The 22549-nt window shown below is 43.2% G+C and overlaps 1 protein-coding gene across 1 annotated transcript in view; it reads right to left on the bottom strand.

Annotated features, from left to right (window-relative positions):
* Window positions 1-22549, bottom strand: part of Ehbp1 (Eps15 homology domain containing protein-binding protein 1) — a 380163-nt gene that overhangs the window by 219995 nt on the left and 137619 nt on the right. Inside the window, exons 9-16 of the mRNA XM_069334860.1 lie at window positions 17618-18460; window positions 13625-13703; window positions 9836-10074; window positions 8858-9033; window positions 6811-7048; window positions 5595-5799; window positions 4761-4897; window positions 4026-4119 (exon numbers count right to left, since the gene is read on the bottom strand). Coding sequence (XP_069190961.1) covers window positions 4026-4119; window positions 4761-4897; window positions 5595-5799; window positions 6811-7048; window positions 8858-9033; window positions 9836-10074; window positions 13625-13703; window positions 17618-18460 — 2011 coding nt within the window. The remainder of the gene's footprint in view (window positions 1-4025; window positions 4120-4760; window positions 4898-5594; window positions 5800-6810; window positions 7049-8857; window positions 9034-9835; window positions 10075-13624; window positions 13704-17617; window positions 18461-22549) is intronic.

Below are 22549 nucleotides of genomic sequence, written 5' to 3'. Positions count from 1 at the left end.
TAGATTTGGGGCCTAGCCCTCCAGTATTTTCCATGTGTGTATTATTTGGTATCTCTCTCGTCTCCTTTCTAGTGAGTACATTTGGAGAGCTTTGAGACGATCCCAATAATTTAGCTGCTTTATCTCGTCAATGTGCGCTGTATATGTTCTCTGTATTCCCTCTATTTCAGCAATCTCTCCTGCTCTGAAGGGGGAAGTGAGTACTAAGCAGTACTCAAGATGGGACAACACAAGTGATTTGAAGAGTACAACCATTGTGATGGGATCTCTGGACCTGAAGGTTCTCATAATCCATCCTATCATTTTTCTGGCTGAAGCAATACTTGCTTGGTTATGCTCCCTAAACGTTAGGTCGTCGGACATCATTATTCCCAAATCCTTGACATGCTGTTTTCCTACTATGGGCTGATTCGATTGTGTTTTGTACCCTGTATTATGTTTCAGATCCTCATTTTTGCCGTATTTGAGTACAGTGGGGCCTCGACTTACGATGGTAATCCGTTTCCAGAGACGGATCGTAAGTCGAAGTGATTTTTCGCATAAGAAATAAAGGAAATTGAATTAATCCGTTCCCCACCCTCCAAAATATTAACTTACAAATACATTTTATACAGAATACAATGTTTTTTTCTAACTACAATACAGGACATAAGTTTATCTTACCTTTATGGAGGTCTCTTGATGGCGTATGGAAGATGGTGATGAGGGGGAAGGAGGAGAGTTGTTACTGTTTGGAAGGGGAGTCCCCTTCCATTATAACATCAGACAGTGATGACTTTTCTGGGGTACACTCTCTCTTACATTTTGCCTGCATACCACTAGGACCTGGTTGTGATTCATTGCTTGTTTGTCTCACTAAAAACCTTTCCAGAGATTTTTGTTTTTCCATATGTTTTAATTTTTGCCTGTAGTGAGGCATCACAGTGTCATTAAAATGGTCAAGGCAACGGCCTACTGCACCATGATTTGGGCGAGTCATTTCAGCAAAAGTTTGCAATTCTTCCCATGCTGCACACATTTTCTTAATTAATGAGGAAGGAACATTCTGTACTGTCTCCTCCTCCCCTGAAGAAATTTCCTCAGCTGTCTCTTGTTGCTGCTCCTTGGGAAGTTCTTCGGTGGTCAGTTCTTCGCTGTGTTCCTCCACCAGCTCGCAACACACATCACTCAGAACACTATGAATGCCACTTCTTTTTCTAAATTTCTCAAACCATCCCCTGCTCGCCTTAAACTCTTTCGCATTTGCATCATTCGTTCCAGGGGTTTTCTTTAAAAGGTCTTCATGCAATTTTTCTTGCCTTTTCACAAATGATGGCCTCTGAAACTCTATCACCCACTAACTCTTTGTTGTGCATCCAAATTAATAATAACTGTTCAACATCCTCAAGTGTTTGTGTTCTATGTTTCGTGATTATTGATACGCCTTTTGCCACTTCAGCACTCATAATGTCCTTTTTCTTAGCCAGTATGGTGGATATTGTTGACCGAGATTTGTTGTACTGCATAGCTTGTTCAACAACCCGCACACCATCTTCATATTTACGAATGATCTCTTGTTTCTGCTCTATGGTCATCCTTACATGGGTTTTTGTATGTTGAGCCTTACCACTGACTTTCCTGGGACTCATGGTGTGATATATAATAATTACTTTAATGTTCAAAACACAAAAAATCACCACAAAAGCGGAATTTCTTATAGGCGCGATCGTCACTAAGCGGGCAGCTGTAGTAAACTGAGACAGGTCGGCCGCATGAATGGGAACCACGTTCTCAGTCGACCCGAACGTGTACCAAGAAATATTGTTAGTTGACGACACTATCGTATGTTGAGTTGCATTTTTCGATGAAATTTACATTGTAACTCGAAATTATCATAAGTCGGGGCAATCGTAAGTCGAGGTGCCACTGTATGAACCATTCATGTCCTTCATCACTCATTAATAACCTGTTTATGAGAGTATTTTTTTTAATTAAAATGTGGGCTAGTGACTTTTTAAAGTTACATTAGAACATTGAAAATAGGGAAATTATTAATTAGTACAAACAGTTAGATGCATAATAGCAGACAAATGAATTAATTGAAGGATTTAAAAGCTGAGAAGTTGAAATTACAGGTGTGAATTTATTTACAAAAGCACCATAAATAATTGGGAAACATCTTTCAGCTTAAATTCTCTATAACAATAAGACAGGTAAGAGAGGACAAAGGGCCCTTATTGAGCACTTCAGGGAATCACATCTCTGTATTTTACCAGTTTAGTCCACAAGCTTCTCTCTACTGTTTATGACCTTAAGAGCTAATCTCCAACACTCCAGCGAAAGCTGTGAGACAAGCAATCATTGAGTTATTCCACATTTCTCAAGATTCTTCCCAAATGAATATCAAAGATGTGCCCACAACTATGTTCTTTAACAGGTGCCTAAGGTTCTGAATTTGATCCCCGGCAGAGTCAGAAACAAATGGCCAGAGTTTCTTTCGCCCTGATGCACCTGTTCACCTAGCAGTAAATAAGTACCTAGTAGTTAAGACAGCTGCTACGGTGTGTTTCCTGGGGACGTGTAATGAAAAGGAGGCCTGGTCAAGGACCGGGTTGCGGGGAAATTAAGCACCGAAATCATCTCAAGATGACCTCAAGAAAACTAGCTAACCAATCACGGTAGCCTCACAGTAATCCTCATTCCTATCTCAATGGCTTTTGGCATATAAATGCCAAAGTTGCCAGTGCAATTACAAAGTGTTGACTACAAGTGCCCACTTATCAAACATGAGTTGTTCTCACAGTAGTGTTACTCCGAGACATTACAGGTATCATAAACAGATATTGCCCATTTTAACCGGTCTGCCTGTACACACAAACGAGTTTATGACTGCTAGATCTTGCTTCTACCCAAACATTGTTAGGGCCACTGGGCCAACAACACTGAAGATAACGCATGACGGGGGCAGATCTAATAGAAACCTTAAAAATACTAAACAATTTGGATGATGTCGATTCAGACACTTTCTTCAAAAGATCAGATGTAACACGAACGAGGAGGAACAGGTTCAAGCTCAACAAGCCACAATGTAGGACAGAAAACAGGAAACGCTTATTCACCCATAGGGTTGTAAACCTGTGGAACCGCATTCCCCCCGAAGCCGTAAACTCCAAACTCTGCTGGGTTTTAAAATACAACTAGGAAAGATCATCCGGGCAAATGAGGGGGACCTTTGACTAGCCCCAGCTTCCTGTCCTCGTCATATCCACTAGTATTAGTGGCCCTCAGGTAAATTCAGGTAAATTGTACCTCAGCATTCTATCTAGATCATTGTTCTCTCTTCTTCAAAAACTAGTCGTGTAAATTTTTATTCTTTAAGAATTTTTCAGTAATAAAAATCATTGCAATATTCAAAGTTGGTATTGTGTTACTGTACATAGAATATCACCCTGTCTTACCACATGATTTGTTTCCACATACACTAATGTTAGATTCTTACCTTTGGAGGTCCCTAGGTGGGATAACTTAGAAAAACATTGCAACATATTATATGTATATAACAAATACATGTATATAATCATCACAACTAAACACTTCAGTTGTGTGTGTTGCAAATATTTCAATCATTTTTATGTAAGATTACTAAATCTTAAAACTAAAAAAATAAAAAAAAAAACAGAAGCTGGCAAACTAAATATTGGAGTAAGGAACTGATCAACAGGAGAGAGAGAGAAGCACTGATAAAGTGAAGGCAGAGACCTCAAGAAAGCTCTCTTGGACGCATTGGATATACAGAGACGTTTAAGCTACTTTTTGTGCTGCATTGACATGTGAGGTATTTATAGGCAAGATATTGGACACCAAGACAGAGGTGAGCCACTGCATTAATCAAGACTATACCTGAACTATATATACATATATATATTATGAATAGAATTCAACTATATCTGACGTAAAACTAATCTAAAAAATGCATACGTATACTATATATAAAATACTGGTAAATGTAAAAACCAAGTTCTAAGATATTAAATGACTTAACTTACCTCTTCCCCTGGAGAAATAATTGAGGATTTAGGGGATAATGATTTTCTGTTCTCTTTCTTGGAAACATCTTCATTCTCATTACTGCCTTGGGGACTGAAAAAATATATATATACACATGTATTCAAGTTGTTTAAAAGAAAGTTCTCAACACATGTCTTTTTATTATGCTTACAATTATAATAAATAATATGGTTTCTTAAAATAAAACAACAGAGTAAACCCAACAAAGCATCCTAAAGTATAATTTAAATAATATATTGTAGTATCTTATCTAATCTGCCTTTTGTATTATGGGTGCCCAAAACAAAAACTCTCTGCATATTAGTGGCTTTGCAAGAATGTAAGAACACCAGTGTTATGTACTATCACAACCCAATGAATCTTCTTGTATATAAATAAATAAAGTACATAAAATAAAATAAAATAAATTGTGATGAATTTAAGGCTACTACAGTTGAGCTAAGAGTAAGTACTTACTAAGAACAATTGCTAGCTTAACTGGACAACGTTTTAGACACACCCAAAAATTGGACAACTTTATCCCTACATATCATAAATGGGCAATCATTTGACACAAATAACGTGTTCAGATATGAAACAAATTACTTTTCTCACTACCTACACTCCCTCTCATTCAAATAGAGGAGACACATGCAAACTGAGTCTACTGGTTTATATTATACAGTATCAACAATTCTACATAATAATGTGCAGTTTGTGTCAGTTTTATTAACCTGTTTGGTCGGTGGTCTTGAGTTCCTGCAGGAGATGTGAAATCCTCCTCATCATCAGAGGCAAATGGGTCTACGAGTTGCTTGTGTGTCATCAACACAGGCCGCTCTCCACTGCTGCTGTTGCTACTTAATGATGCCTATTAAACATGACACAGCATATGAAGACAATATTCAAGCATAACTGCAGTGTTTATGTATAACAATAAATACTTAAAAGTACACTTAGGCCCACAGTATTCATATATGTCGTACCCCACAATACACTATCAGATGGTATAAGCAAGTAACTTTTTAAACATACAAGTATTTGAATGTCGCACATGGAATAGTCTGTACACTATAAATGTTAGGGTGATGCTTGGCAAATTCAGAACACCACTTGGCATTTGTAGCTTGAGAAAATGGACAACTAGAGGTGTGTACAACTAAGGAAAGGTGAAGCAAATTCATACAATTTATAAATGAGTGCATTTGACTACCTGTTAAATTTTACATGATTTTTAACAAAATTATCATCATTACTAACTATAGTGTATATATTAGACCATCATCTGTGTATATCTATAAAATATGAATGGCACAACTCAGGCTTCCTGAATTTTGCCAGGAAAAAGCTTTTACAATTTAATACTGTAAACCATTTAATTGAGCTAAACATTTAACATCATTTATGAAAATTTTTCAACGGAAGAATGCCAATAATACAAGTTAACAACCCATACATGATACCACTAATATCACACCATTCAGTAAGTTAAAATTTCAATTAATATATAATTTATGTTTTTGATTTGTATTTCAACTTCATAGCAACCATTGTGGACAAAAACTTACTGTAGAGTTTCTATTTTCTGTTTTGGCAAGTTTTTCACGAGTGGGTGAGAGGACTTTTGTACCAATTTTGAAGATCTCGGAAGTAATAGACTTGGATGAAGCCAAAAGCCGCTCCTTTGCTGATGGAGGCGAGACAATGTTGCTCCCATCCTTCTCAGAGCCATAGTCTCCACTCTTTCTTTTGCTTGAACTGGTAGTATTAGATCTGAAACATAAATATTTGACATTCTTTAATAGGAATCAAAACTCTCCTACCTACAATGTAGAACAATCTATTGTATTTAAGGGTGAAAATCCATTCCTTCAGGTAAAAGTATGATATATCATGTGATTATGTAGCAATGGTTTCAGAACCTGCCAGCTCAATCTCTGCGCTTATCAGTTAAGCTGTTGATGCTTGCAACTCACAGTCAGGTGGTTGTACCACAACCCAGCTCATCAGACACAACTTAATGAAACTTATAACTTTCCCTATTGAAGTCAGTTTGGGTTCTGTTGGTAATGACCCTTATATTTGAATGGTAGATATTTATAAGTTTTGGGCCACTAATGTTTTTAGCTATAATGTATCTTACCATACTTATTGCATATCTACTTCCACTGGAACCAACCTTTCAGTTACATTTCTTGTACCTTAAATTAAGCTCTGCAGTCTGTGAGCACTTAGGCAATCCCAGTAGTTAAAACTTTTTTTTGAATGATGTAGGCAGAGTATGTTCTCTGTAAATTTCCTGATATCAGCAATTGTCGCTACTCTGAATGGGGCTATTTGTATATTTAACCCCTCAACTGCGCTGGCCAACAAATGTCATTTTGAGAGTTGTCCGTTTTTATTTTTAATTAGGCTATATTTCAATGTTTTTAATGTTTTCATTACTCTGTGTTTTGAAATGAATATAGTTTAGTTTGGACAAATTTTGGTGTGCAATAGTGTTAACTCTGCTTCAGGGAAATAATGTGAAGAGATATTTCTAAATAGGCTAATTCTTCGTTCATTGTACGCCATATTCATTAGTGAATGCTCAAAGAGGTAACCATTATCATTCATTCACTCGGATATTGTGAATATTATGTGCTTTATTACTAGTGCATGATCTCTCTAGCCATTAAGCTACCACACTCTTCCTGGTATGTTCCTAGACATTAATAACCAATACAGAATAGAACTAAATTAAATGAATAATGTAAGTACAATCTAGTAAAGAACAGTAATTACTTTTGAGAACTTAGACTTGATTCAGATGTCCGTCGTATTCTGGCTTCCACTGATCTGTTGTCATTTTCATTGTCTCCAGGTGTACTGAGGTGGGAGGAGAGCCGTTGCAAATTACAGTTGTCATCATGAGATCGGAGATTGAGAATGTCATCATCGCCTGAATTAATATCTAGTCGGCCAATGGTGTACGAAGACTCGGCTGCAGTGTCTCCAATTTGCGCAACTTCCAATTCATGCCCTGTGTGGGAGAACAAAAAGTGAGAAATGCAGAAAACAGTAAGGTAACCTGTTCAATCAGCAAAAACAACAAATGACAGTTTTAATGTCTTTGAGAGACCATTTAAAGATAAAACACAATGCCGAGGCATAGAACATAAATATTTAAGAAATTATTGTTTCTGCTACACAATAGCAGGGGTTGGGGAATAAGGTAAATTACTGCAAATGGGATAAAAAAAAAATAAAAAATAAAAAATTTGGAGGGAGGGGTTAATGCAAGCTCAATAAATAAAATCCAAATACAGAGGAGCCTCGGGTGATGAGCAGCTCCAGCTACAAGCATTTCAGCTAACGAGCGAGCCACACGCAGAAAATTTGTCTCAACTGACGAGTTTCCACTCAGTTAATAAGAAAACCACATGGTCCTTCTTAGCATTCCCCCTTATCATTATCAGATGGATAGATAAGTCACCTTGAGGTTACCTTGAGGTGCTTCCGGGGCTTAGCGTCCCCGCGGCCCGGTCGTCGACCAGGCCTCCTGGTTGCCGAACCAGAGTCATTTACAGTCATTCAGCCATTTACAATCAATCAGGCTTTCACAGTCAGTAAACAACAAGAGTTTAATGTCAGGCAGTCTGCCTCCTGATCCACCACATGGTAGCGAGGAAGCCAGCCTTCCGTTAATACCATCCAGATGTGGCTGGGAGGGTACAGCTGGGTGGGGGGGCGGGTAGTCCGGTGTGGGGATGGGAATATGGGGGTAGCAGAGAGGGTGTGTTGTGGGGGATAAAGGTAGCGGGGAGGGTCCGGTGGCGGTATGGGGGTAGCGGGGTGGGTGCAGTGTGGGGGGATGGAGGTTTACCCCACCATCCATCCATCCATTCACCTCCCTATCCATCCATTCACCTCCCTATCCATCAATCCACCTCCCTATCTATCCCCCACCACCATCCATCTAACCTTCCAGTTCCCCCACCATTCATCCATCCATCCAGTCCCCTCACCATCCAACTGAAATTCACAAAAAGAGACAGCACGCCTGACTCAGAGGTGGATTCTCCTTCCACACCGTAACCCCTCTCCACCTCCCCACCGTCTCCTTCAAGCCAACATCGACTCTTCATAAGGTAAGTACAATTGAAAAAGTAAAACAAAACATTGATAATAATTACATCATAATTACAGTACATTATAAAATTTCATATGATGTTTTTTGGGGTGGAACGGATAAATTGTATTTCCATTATTTTAAATGAATACATTTTGCAAGACGAGCATTTCACATGACGAGCTCGGTGCCGGAACGGATTAAATTCGTTAACTGTGGTTCCTCTGTATATGTAAGATTTGTATACTATTTTAAATCGTATGACATAATTTAAAAAAAAAAAAAAAAATTATATTTAAAACAAATGATCTAGTTAATGGTTAAATGAACTAGTTATTAATGGTTAATAACATTTTTACACAAATAGATTTGGGGGTAATAATCAACAAAGTTCCCCGACCCCTGCACTACAGTGTATATTAAATACACAATTGCATATGATGTGATAAATTGCTCAAATATATTTAAACACAGATTATCAAACACAGACTAGGACCTCATCCTTTGGTGGCACATTTCTGATCCATACAAATTAATAATTAAAGTGGTACTGCCAACAGCTCATAACTTTAAGCTTGAGATGGTGGCACTGTACAAACAAAACTGATGATTCAAGGTCAGATCCAATCCACCATGAAACATTATGACTTGGAAATAATGAATTGTGAGAGAGCAATTAATGCCAAATTAAAATAAGTTAAGAATACCCAAATGACATACCTGTAAAGTGAGCCCTGAGTTGATATAGGTAGGTCATGACAGCTAACTTATCAGGCACAGTGAGTATAACCATGTCTTGTGGCTCAATCAGACGAGTAACTCCTAATCTCTCACCAGCTTCAAATGCCTTTTTACAATTACCCTTCACATCTTGTGGAGACAGGCTGTCAAATTCTCTGAGGATAAAATGTCAATAAATTGGTATAGAACATTTTTTAATTCAATACTATCCAGTATATACATCACCAACACAAATGCGCATGCAGATGCCCTTCAAGATGACCTGGACAAAATAAGTGTGTGGAGTCACACTTGCCAGAATTCAATGTGAATAAGTGTCACATTATGGAATGTGGAACAGAAGAAAATAGGCCACACACACAACCTATAAATTATGTGAAAAGGCATCAAAGAACTAGGACAAAGGAGGAGATCTAGTGGGGCTATGGAAAGTAAATTATCATCAGAGGACCACATAGAGGACATTGTGTGTGGGGCCTATGCTATGTTATCCAACTTGAAAATTGCTTCTAAATATAAGGATGGTGAAATGCAAAAGAAATTGTTCAGGACTTTTTGTGAGACCAAAGTTGGTAGTGTAGTGCCCATATCCTGAGAAGCACATCAGTACACTGGAAAAGATGCAAAGACGTGATTCTAAATGAAAAACAGTTATTAGTATGCCAAAACTAGGAAGATAGAAGAAAAAGATGTAATATGATCACTACGTACAAACTAGTAACAGGAATCTACAAAATTGATAAGGAAGAATTCCCGAGACTGGAAACTTTAAGAACAAGAGGTCATAGATTTAAATTAACTAAACAAAGCTGCCGAAGAAACACTAATAACAGTCACCCAGAGTTATGTTAAGAATTGATGGATGTATGAATACATAAACACTAGCTATATATGAATGTGTTAGGTACACAATGTTGTGTAGATGGGTATCACTCTGACCAGGTCTCATGTACTCACATAAGATCAGGTCTAAAGTGGTGGACGATGGCACAGAAGGCAAGCCCATTTCTCCAGGAAGTGGTCATGTTGGTGATCTTGACTCCCTTGTAGCCTCGACTTACTGTTTGGCACCATGACAGCAAGTCCTGACCCGGGGTGCACCCTCCTCCTTCTCCAAGTGCATCTTTACCTTCTATCTCTCTTCCTCCTCCTCCTTCTTCTCCTCCTGCTTCACCACCTCCTTTAGAAGGTCCCATCTGAAGAGAAATGACAATTACAAGATGTTAGTTTTAGTTAAGTTTATGCTTTAATGATTTAACCCTCCCACTGCTACATATATTGATCAGCATGTGGGGAGGATAACATCCACCTCCTGGCTACCCATGTAAATCAACTACTGATTCATTCCTGCTTGATACAAATCTCAAATTGTTAATTCAATTCATATATAAATTAATCTGTGGCAATAACACTACTCACTCAAGAAGAAGAATTTCCTTTACCATCTTCACACAAAGCAGTAAAGAATATAGTTGAAATTTTTGTAGCAAATCACAACAGGTTTCAGGTGTCAGAGAATATACATTTTGTTGATCAAACCACACACTAGAAAGTGAAGGGACGATGACGCTTCGGTCCGTCCTGGACCATTCTCAAAACCACATTCACTAGAAAGTGAAGGGACAACGAAACGTCGTCGTCCCTTCACTTTCTAGTGTGTGGTTTGGTCAACATATTTCAGCCACGTTATTGTGACTCCTCATCTGAATATATATTTTTTCTAAGGCTGAGAACATGAAAAATGCCTTTCTGAGCGAGATATTCAGTTACATTCTAAAACAAGATCCAACTGGTCCCTTTGGACATTCTGAATTGTGGCAGCTGGGATCTAATGAAATGTTCCTGTTGAGCCATTGTGGTGCCAGGGAGACACTAGGAAGGTGTTAGAGAACACAATGATGCCAGGTACTAGAAATCACACTGGTGCTGGGGAGGCACTAGTAAACACATTGACGCTAGGGAGGCATTAGGGAACACTTGAGTGTTAGGGTGGGGGGAGGGGGGGCACTAGAGGAACACACTGTGCTTGGGAAGCACCAGAAAACACACTAGTGCTAGGGAGGTGCTCGAGAACTATCCAGTAAGAAATAACTTCCCGATGGTTCAGCCAAGCAATTAATTTAATCTTTGAATACGAGCTGATTTTATTTCTGGAATAAAGAATATAAATCTGTCCTTCCTTCGTGAGGCATGAATACTTCTCCACACCGCAGGCAATGACTCGACCCATTCTCTTGATTTGCCACTCGGTAAAAACTGTAACCTTTTATCCTAAAACACACAAACCCAAGCAACCCACCAAACCTATCAAGTCAGATGCATAGAAAACGTGAATATTTGCGAGTCATTACTTTTCTTAGAGCCCGTCTTCAGAGCAAATCCATTACCAGAACCCCCTCCACCTTCCTTCAAGGAACCTGGATTATTATCTAGATACAGAGGAATCTCGGGTAACTAGCGGCCTGAATATGGCAAGAATGCGGCAAGGTGGAGGAAAATATGGCAAGATGGAGAAAGATATGGCAAGAATACAGCAAGATGGAGGAGGACATGGTAAGAATACAGCAAGGTGGAGGAGGACATGGCAAGAATACAGCAAGGTGGAGGACATGGCAAGAATACAGCAAGGTGGAGGAGGACATGGCAAGAATACAGCAAGGTGGAGGAGGACATGGCAAGAATAGAGGAAGGTGGAGGAGGACATGGTAAGAATACAGCAAGGTGGAGGAGGACATGGCAAGAATACAGCAAGGTGGAGGAGGACATGGTAAGAATACAGCAAGGTGGAGAAAACAGGTAGAGAGAAAGAAAGAAAGGTAGCAACAGGTAAAGGTAGAGAGTACGAGATGCATCAACAGGTAGAGGTAGAGAGATTGAGAGGTAGCAACAAGAAAAGGTAGAGGTAGAGAGGCAGGTAGAGGTAGAAAGGCAGGTAGAGGTAGAGAGGTAGCAACAGGTAGAGGAACAACAACAACAACTATACAACTCTCCCATGGAAGAGAAGTAATCCAAACTGCCAATAATTTAATACGGCCCAAGGGGCCAAAATAAAGTTTACAATTTTTATCTGTCCATCAATAAATGTCAGAAAGTCTTAACAGCCTAAAGGTGACCGATATGACTGAAATATAATGATTTCAAATGCTAAAATAAATCTTGTATAATAGAAGATATTTTATGAGATATTCTTAATCTCCCTCTGCTTCCCTCCCCCCTTTTGTCTGTCTCTGTCTGTCTGTCTGTGTCTGTCTGTCTGTGTCTGTCTGTCTGTGTCTGTCTGTCTGTCTGTCTGTCTGTCTGTGTCTGTCTGTCTGTGTCTGTCTGTCTGTTTGTGTCTGTCTGTCTGTCTGTCTGTGTCTGTCTGTCTGTGTCTGTCTGTCTGTCTGTGTCTGTCTGTCTGTCTGTGTCTGTCTGTGTCTGTCTGTGTCTGTCTGTCTGTCTGTTTGTGTCTGTCTGTCTGTCTGTCTGTGTCTGTCTGTCTGTGTCTGTCTGTCTTTCTCTGTCTGTCTGTCTCTGTCCGTGTCCACGTCTCTCTCTGTCTGTCTGTCACTGATATGGAAGTTGTGTTGTCTAGGTGGGCATGTGAGGTACTCACCTAGTTGTGCTTGCGGGGGTTGAGCTTTGGCTCTTTGGTCCAGCCTCTCAACCGTCAATCAACTGGTGTATAGATTCCTGAGCCTACTGGGCTCTATCATATCTACATTTGAAACTGTGTATGGAGTCAGCCTCCACCACATCACTGCCTAATGCATTCCACCCGTTAACTACTTTGACAGTGAAAAAGTTCCTTCTAACGTCCCTGTGGCTCATGTGGATACTCAGTTTCCACCTGTGACCCCTTGTTTGCGTACCTCCCGTGTTAAACAGTTTATCTTAATGTACCCCTGTCAATTCCTCTGAGAATTTTGTAGGTATTGATCATGTCTCCCCTAACTCTTCTGTCTTCCAGTGTCGTGAGGTTAAGTTTCAATAACCCTTCCTCATAGTTAATTCCTCTCAGCTTGGGGACGAGCCTGGTGGCATACCTCTAAACCTTTTTTTAACTTCGTTTTGTTTTTGACTAGATGTGGACTCCAGACTGGAGCTGCATTTTCAAGTATTGGTCTGACATATGAGGTATACAAGGGTCTGAATGATTCCTTACACAAGTTTCTGAAGGCAGTTATTATGCTTTGCCGGGACAAGTCTGGCGTGATATCAACCCCCAGATCTTTCTCTCGTCCTGACTCCTGAAGGATTTCCTCTCCCAGTTGGTACCTTGTGTTTGGCCTCCTGCTCCCTATGCCTATCTTCATCACTTTGCACTTGCTCGAGTTAAGCTCTAGTAGCCATTTGTTGGACCATTCCTTCAGTCTGTCCAGGTCATCCTGGAGCCTCTTGCTGCCCTCCTCTGTCTTAATCCTTCGTATAATTTCAGCATCTTCAGCAAACATTGAGAGGAATGAGTCTATACCCTCTGGAAGGTCATTCACGTCTATCAGAAATAGGATAGGTCCGAGTACAGAATCCTGCAGGACTCCATTGATGACATCATGCCAGTTTGAAGTCTCAGTTAAGACTTCAAACCTCACCCCACACACTCACGGGTGTGGGGGGGTGGAGGTGCGGGGGGTGGAGGGAGGGAGGGGAGGGGGGGGGGGGGAAGTACTCACGTGCGGGGGGTGGAGGTGCAGGGGCTGGAGGGGGGAAGTACTCACGTGTGGGGGGTGGAGGTGCAGGGGCTGGAGGGAGGGGGGAAGTACTCACGTGTGGGGGGTGGAGGTGCAGGGGCTGGAGAGCTTGACGGTCCTCCAAAGTCCGGCGACGCTCGCCTGAGTCTGTCAACCTGAAAGACAACAACACAACTCATTAGTGAACTCAAAACACCCGGCCCACCTCAACACACCTGACCGACCTCAACACACCTGACCGACCTCAACACACCTGACCGACCTCAACACACCTGACCCCACCTCAACACACCTGGCCCACCTCAACACACCTGACCCCCACCTCAACACCCCGGGCCCACATGAACAACACAACCTTTCACAACCAGCAGTTCTACTGGACTGAGTAACTTGCCTGTGGCCAAGGCCCAGACCTCCGCCTGTGGGCCGGCGGGAGGGGGTTCCAGTTAGTGCCTTAACCCCCCCCCCCCCCCCACCCCAGCTAGCCCAGTACAACTGCTCATTCTCAACACCTATTATGGTACTTTTCCATATTCCTAGGCTCCAGGAGACTCGAACCGTGGACCCTGTGCGTGTGAGTTCGCAGCTCTATCGACTGAGCTATGAATACTGTTATTAGGGTACTGTTTGTGGAGGGTCCAGAGATGCCAGGTCAATGCTATCCCTGTCACACACACACACACACACACACACACACACACACACACACACACACACACACACATTTACACCCCTTGTGTCTATTTAACACAAGGGGAACACGCACAAGGGGACACAGGTGGAAACTGAGTGCCCAAATGAGCCACAGAGATATTAGAAAGAACTTTTTTAGTGTCAGAGTGGTTGACAAATGGAATGCATTAGGGGGTGATGTGGTGGAGGCTGACTCCATACACAGTTTCAAGTGTAGATATGATAGAGCCCGATAGGCTCAGGAATCTGTACACCTGTTGATTGACGGTTGAGAGGCGGGACCAAAGAGCCAGAGCTCAACCCCCGCAAGCACAACTAGGTGAGTACACACACATACGCATAGGGGGCTTGGTAACCTGGTGGATAACGCGCAGGACTCATAATTCTGTGGCGCGGGTTCGATTCCCGCACCAGGCAGAAACAAATGGGCAATGTTTCTTTCACCCTGAATGCCCCTGTTACCTAGCAGAAAACAGGTACCTTGGAGTTAGTCAACTGTCACGGGCTGCTTCCTGGGTGTGTGTGTGTGTGGTATGGAAAAAAAGTAGTTAGTAAACAGTTGAGAGGCGGGCCGAAAGAGCAAAAGCTCAACCCCCGCAAACACAACTAGGTGAATACAACCAAGTGAATACACGCACATAGGAAAAATCCGAGAAGCAAAAGAAGAATCCATGGTTTAATAGGGCATGTATGGAAGCAAAGGAACTGAACAAAAGGGCGTGGAGGAACTTCCGAAATAACAGAACACCAGAAAGTAGAGATATACACCAGAGAACCAGGAATGTGTATGTTAGTGTGAAAAGAGAAGCAGAGAAAAATTATGAAAATGATATAGCAAGCAAAGCCAAGACCGAACCAAAGCTACTCCACAGTCACATCAGGAGGAAAACAACAGTGAAAGAACAGGCAATGAAACTTAGAACAGGCGAGGACAGGTATACAGAGAATGACAAAGAGGTCTTCACAGTAGAATGAGGTTAGGTCGCTGCACTAGGAGAGGTGGCAGTAAACCGGGCGGCCTTGGAAGGGTTCGAAATTACGAGAGATGAGGTCAAGGGGCACCTGTTGGAACTGGATGTGAGAAAGGCTGTTGGTTCAGATGGGATCTCACCATGGGCATTGAAAGAGTGTGCAGAGGCACTTTGCTTGCCACTCTCCATAATAGGTCACTGGAGACGGGAGACCTACCAAAAATATGGAAGACGGCTAATGTGGTCCCAATATACAAAGAGGGTGATCGACAAAAGGCATTGAACTACAGGCCAGTGTCCTTGACTTGTATACCATGCAAGGTGATGGAGAAGATCGTGAGAAAAAAAACCTAGTAACACATCTGGAGAGAAGGGACTTCGTGACAACCCATCAACATGGGTTCAGGGAGGGTAAATCTTGCCTTACAGGCTTAATAGAATTATACGATCAGGTGACAAAGATTAAGCAAGGAAGATAAGGTTGGGCGGACTGCATTTTCTTGGACTGTCGGAAAGCCTTTGACACAGTACCCCATAAGAGGCTGGAACATAAGCTGGAAAGATAGGTAGGAGTGACTGGCAAGGCGCTCAAGTGAATAAGGAAGTACCTAAGCAATAGGAAGCAGAGAGTCACTGTGAGGGGTCAGACCTCAGATTAGCGTGAAGTCACCAGTGGAGTCCCACAGGGCTCTGTACTCGGACCTATCCTGTTTCTGATATACGTAAATGATCTCCCGGAGGGTATAGACTCATTCCTCTCAATGTTTGCTGATGACGCCAAAATTATGAAAAGGATTAAGACAGAGGAGGAATGTGTGGGGATTCAAGAAGACCTAGACAAACTGAAGGAATGGTCGAACAAATGGTTGTCAGAGTTTAACCCAAGCAAATGTAATGTAATGATAGGTGTAGGGAGCAGGAGACCAGATAAGAGGTGTCATTTGGGAGTTGAAATTCTTCAAGAGTCAGAGAGAGGGAGAAAGACTTGGGGGTTGATATCACGCCAGACCTGTCCCCTGAAGCCCATATCAAGAGGATCACTTCAGCGGCATATGCCAGGTTGGACAACATAAGAACGGCCTTTAGAAACTTGTGTAAGAAATCATTCAGAACTTTGTATGTCACATATGTCATACCAATCCTGGAGTATGCAGCTCCAGCATGGAGTCCATATCTAGTCAAGCATAAAACTAAACTGGAGAAGGTTCAAAGGTTTGCCACCAGACTAGTACCCGGGCTGAGGAGCTACGGTATGAGGTATGAGCTATGAGGAGAGACTACGGGAGTTGAACCTCACGTTGCTGGTAGACAGAAGAGTTAAGGGGGGACATGATCACTACATACAAGATTCTCAGAGGAATAGATAGGGTAAGGACATGCTATTTAACGCAAGGGGACAGGTGGAAAATGAGTGCCCAAATGAGCCACAGAGATATTAGAAAGAACTTTTTTAGTGTCAGAGTAGTTATCAAATGGAATGCATTAGGAAGTGATGTGGTGGAGGCTGACTCCATACACAGTTTCAAGTGTAGATATGATAAGAGTCCAGTAGGCTAAGGAATCTGTACACCAGATGATTGACAGTTGAGAGGCGGGACCAAAGAGTCAGAGCTCAACCCCCGCAAGCACAAATAGGTGAGCACACACACACACACACACACACACACACACACACACACACACACACACACACACACACACATTATATCACAGAGTAGGAGCAATGATTACACCACGAATCATCTCTACATTTCTGACTTTCTTCAGCTCTTGGGAGCCAATATTAACTCTCAAATGACCACAAGGACGCGTTTCACGAAAGGTCTTCTCATCTACAGTGAGGTGAAGTGAGGTGAGGTGAGGTGAGGGGGAGGCGAGGCCAATACAGAACTGCCACCTCACACCTCACCTACAACTGTCCCAGCTAACATCGACTGTGGAACACCTCGCCTTACCTCCTCCACAAATATGGCTGGTAACTTGGAATATACCACATATGTACTTCTCAATAAGCCAAATATTGACTATAAGCAATAAGTCATATATGTACAGTCTTGTGCGAGAGCGGGTTGGGGTGGTGTGTGAGAGGAGTGTGCCACACACGTGCCGAGAGAGTGCCAGGTGAGGCCAAAACATGGGGTAGTGTGTCAGGTATGACTGCGTGTCAAATGTCAGGGAACGTGTCAAGAGTGAGGTAGAACGACAGGGTTTCCCGGGTGCCAGATGTGAAATAGTGTCAGGAGTGACAGTGCCAGATGTGTGGAGTGCCAGGTGTGAGGGTGCTGAGTGTCAAGTGTGAGCAGAGCAACAAGTATGAAGGTGTCACAACTGTGGGCAGCAGCTGACAACCTGACACCTGTGGACAGCCGCTGACAACCTGACACCTGTGGGCAGCAGCTGACAACCTGACACCTGTGGGCAGCAGCTGACAACCTGACACCTGTGGACAGCCGCTGACAACCTGACACCTGTGGACAGCCGCTGACAACCTGACACCTGTGGACAGCCGCTGACAACCTGACACCTGTGGACAGCCGCTGACAACCTGACAACTGTGGACAGTCGCTGACAACCTGACACCTGTGGGCAGCCGCTGACAACCTGACAACTGTGGGCAGCCGCTGACAACCTGACACCGGTGGACAGCCGCTGACAACCTGACACCTGTGGGCAGCCGCTGACAACCTGACACCTGTGGGCAGCCGCTGACAACCTGACACCTGTGGACAGCCGCTGACAACCTGACAACTGTGGGCAGCCGCTGACAACCTGACAACTGTGGGCAGCCGCTGACAACCTGACACCTGTGGACAGCAGCTGACAACTGTGGGCAGCTGCTGACAACCCGACAACTGTGGGCAGCAGCTGACAACCTGACACCTGTGGGCAGCTGCTGACAACCTGACACCTGTGGACAGCCGCTGACAACCTGACACCTGTGGACACCAGCTGACAACTGTGGGCAGCCGCTGACAACCTGACACCTGTGGGCAGCTGCTGACAACCTGACACCTGTGGACAGCTGCTGACAACCTGACACCTGTGGACAGCTGCTGACAACCTGACACCTGTGGACAGCTGCTGACAACCTGACACCTGTGGGCAGCCGCTGACAACCTGACAACTGTGGGCAGCCACTGACAACCTGACACCTGTGGACAGCAGCTGACAACTGTGGGCAGCCGCTGACAACCTGACACCTGTGGACAGCAGCTGACAACTGTGGGCAGCCGCTGACAACCTGACACCTGTGGACAGCAGCTGACAACTATGGGCAGCCGCTGACAACCCGACAACTGTGGACAGCAGCTGACAACCCCCCACCCCCTCCCAAACGACTGTAACTACCAACAACAATTACCAATACGGTGTCCACGTGGCAGTAATGCAGCTGTGAGACGAACGATTTATTGTCATTTGTTTTCGGGGGCCGGGCGGGCAAATGGCGCCGCCCGGCCCCCGCCCGGCCCCCGCCCGGTCCCCGCCCGGCCCCCGCCCGGCCCCCGCCCGGCCCCCGCCCGGCCCCCGCCCGGCCCCCGCCCGGCCCCCGCCCGGCCCCCGCCCGGCCCCCGCCCGGTCCCCGCCCAGTAATGCCTTCCATACTCAACTCGGGTTAATCAAATACAAAAGTAAAACGCGAAAAGCAAATTGGAAAGGCTTGTAAAAAAGAAAAGGAATACCAGAGTATAATTCCTTAGGATTGCTGTAATTAGCAGTGTTGCTGTAATTAGCAGTGTTGCTGTAATTAACAGTGCTGCTGTGATTAGCACTGTTGCTCTAATTAGCAGTGTTGCTCTAATTAGCAGTGTTGCTCTAATTAACACTGTTGCTCTAATTAGCAGTGTTAAGAAAACCAACTGTACACAAAGCTGTGTTTCTCCTTTCATTAAAATCAAGGTTGGAAGGATTGGAAATATTTTCAGTTCACGTATTCAGTACATGTTTGAAATTACTTATTCCTTCCTGCCTTGAAACAGTAACTGCTTGTTGGACCCATACTGACCCCGCCCTCCCCCCCCCCCAACGGGTCAAGCCTTGGCCCCCTCCACAGGTCAAGCCTTGGCCCCCCCCCTCACAGGTCAAGCCTTGGCCCCCCCCCTCACAGGTCAAGCCTTGCCCTCCCCTCCCCCCCCCCCCACGGGTCAAGCCTTGGGCAGCTGTGTTGTCGTCTCCTTGGAAACACTGGCGATAATCTTGGAATCATCTTACTGATTCACCCAGACTCGCCATTAAAGATATCAAAATGTTATCTTAAGCGAGTAATATAACACACCAATCCCACAAGCTTCGTCGAGTATCTTCCCGAAAGTTAATGCAACTACGTCTTCAAGTAACATTATTTAAGGTGAGAGCCAAGTAAATTATTGCCTTTGCTTTTTGTGCTTAAATTTAAATCAGTACTAGTGCCTTCGGAACCCCTAAAACTTAACTTCAAATCTTTTTTTATTTTTGTCATTTTGATGGATTAAGAATTTAAGTGAACTATTAGCACTGTGGTTTTTTATTTCGACAACCATAGGCGTTATGTTTTGCAGATTTAATTTATGTGTTTAATGGTAAGACCTTCAGTGGGATATAATTTAATATAGACATTACCTTAGCTTGTATAAATTCTATTTCCCCCCACAACCCGTTCTCGCATATTCGTAAAGTCAATATTGACTTATTAACTACGTGCTTAGGTGATATACTAAACATAATAGATACCCTTAAAAAGATTCATAGAAAACACCGACCTTACCTAACCTTGTTAGTATCTTAAGATAAGCATCTTATTGCTTCGTAATTACAATTATTACTTAACCTATACCTATTATAGGTTAGGTAATAATTGTAATTACGAAGCAATAAGATGCTTATCTTAACATACTAAGTAGGTTAGGTAAGGTCGGTGTTTTCTATGAAGCTTTTCAAGGGAAACTATTATGTTAAGTATGTCACCTATGCACATATTTAATAAGTCAATATTGACTTATTAAATTTGCGAGAACGGGTTGCCCCCCATTAAGGTTCCAGGGGGTGTGGGGCGTATCGTGGAACAGAGGAGTTAACTTCATTGCACGGTTTTTCTCAGCCCGGCCTCCTAATAGAACACGTCGCATTTTGACGGATACTCTACCTACGGAACTGTACAAAAACCACTGTCGCAGGCCCTTCACATTCTTTGGTGACAGAGCCTAGATACTGACGTTATCCCTCACATACTAAAAACAGCAGAGATAGCACCACTCCATAAAGGAGGAAATAAGGCAGAGGCAAAAAATTACAGACAGCACTAACATCACACATATCATAAAAATCTTTGAGTGAGTGCTAAGAAGTAAGATAACATAACACATGGAATCACAGCATCTCCATAACCCCGGACAAGGTTTCAGAACAGGGCGCTCTTGTGTATCACAGTTGCTGGACCACTATGACATGGCATTAGATGCCATGGAAGACAAACAAAACGCTGATGTAATTTACACAGATTTCGCAAACGCCTACGACAAATGTGCCCATGGTGTTATTGCATATAAAATGCGTCCAAAGGGAATTACCGGAAAAATAGGCAGATGGATCTACAATTTCCTGACTAACAGAACCCAATGTGTAATAGTCAACAAAATAAAATCTGGTCCATCAACCGTGAAGAGCTCAGTCCCTCAGGGTACTGTGCTTGCTCCAGTATTATTTCTCATCCTTATATCGGACAAGGACAAGACACAATCTATAGTACTGTATCATCCTTTGCAGATGACACTAGGATTTTCATGAGAGTAGACAACATAGAGGACACGGCAAACCTCCAGTCAGATGTAAATCAGGTCTTTCAATGGGCTACAGAAAATAATATGGTATTTAATGAAGATAAATTCCAGCTCATGCGCTACGGAAAATATAAAAGCAGAAACCACGTACAAAACGCAGTCAAACCCATACCATAGAATTACAATGCAATGTAAAGGATTTGGGTGCACTCATGGAAGACCTTACCTTTAAAGAACACAATAAAGTAGCCGTCACAACTACAAGAAAAATGACAGCTTTGATAACAAGAACCTTTCACACTAGAGATGCTATACCAATGATGATACTCTTCAAGACGCTAGTGCTCTCTAGAGCGGAGTACTGCTGCACAATGACAGCCTCTTTCAAAGCTGGAGAAATTGTTGACCTGGAGAGCGTGCAGAGATCCTTTACTGCTAGAATCCACTCAGTACAACAACTAAACTATTGGGACCGACTGAAATGCCTAAATCTGTATTCTCTTGAACGCAGGCGGGAAGGATACATAATAATTTACACGTGGAAAATATTAGAGGGAGCAATATTATATATTATAATATTAAAGCAAGCACTGTGCATCATGTATAGTACATACATGTACTATATTAGGCCTCAGACAGGGTGTAGTAGACCTAGGATGGGTAGGTTAGGTTTATTAACAACAAATATATCCGGTTTTGTCCATATTCAACACTACATGAGTCTACTTTCTGGTGGTCCATCACGACATATTTGTACCTTTGATCACATTGTTATAAATACTTTATTTTTAGGGGAATATGCTGGGGAAACCACCACCACCACCACCACTGCCGCCGTTACCACCATCGCCGCCGCCGCCACCACCACCACCATCGCCGCCGTTACCACCATCGCCACCGCCAACATCGACGCAGCCACCAGTAATTTCCGTTAAGTCGCGGCAGCTTCCGTGATGCTGGTCGCAGCTGGGGTGATGCCCACACCCTAGCACCCTGGCTAGCCTCCTACTACCCTCTGCATACCCCTTAGCACCCTGGCTAGCCTACCATCTCACCCTCCCTAGCCTCTAGTACCATCCCTAGCCTCCAGCACCCAGGCTATCATTCCGGCACTCTGGCTATCGGCCGTGCTGGAGGACATCTTGGGTGCTGGAGAATCGTACTCATTCTCTGGCTATCCTTTAGCACCCTGTTTATAACACCGTCTCTTGACTTGCCCTATCCTGTTTTCTAGTCATCCTTCTACCCAGTCAATCCTCCCATTCTTTGGCAATTCCCCTGCCCCCCCCCCCCCGGGGTACCCTCTGCCCCCTGGCTATCGTCCTACTCCCCGACCTTAAAGATGTCTGTGTGTTCACCTCTTACCAAACTACAGCCTCATCTCAAGCAAATTTCCTGCAAATTTTTTTTTTGTGTGTAAGATTTGTGTGCTACAGAGTTGCACTGTTGCTCTTCTCAACACTGGCGAGGTTGGTACATGCTCACACACCTTGGCTAATACACGAGGAGTCTTGACCCGCCTTCACGAGTGGGGAAATTAAACAAGTTATGGACTCAACCATTGAAACAGGTTAAAAGAAAATG

Source organism: Procambarus clarkii, chromosome 32, assembly GCF_040958095.1.
Source record: "Procambarus clarkii isolate CNS0578487 chromosome 32, FALCON_Pclarkii_2.0, whole genome shotgun sequence".
NCBI lineage: Eukaryota > Metazoa > Arthropoda > Malacostraca > Decapoda > Cambaridae > Procambarus > Procambarus clarkii.
This window is presented reverse-complemented; position numbering and strand designations above follow the sequence as displayed.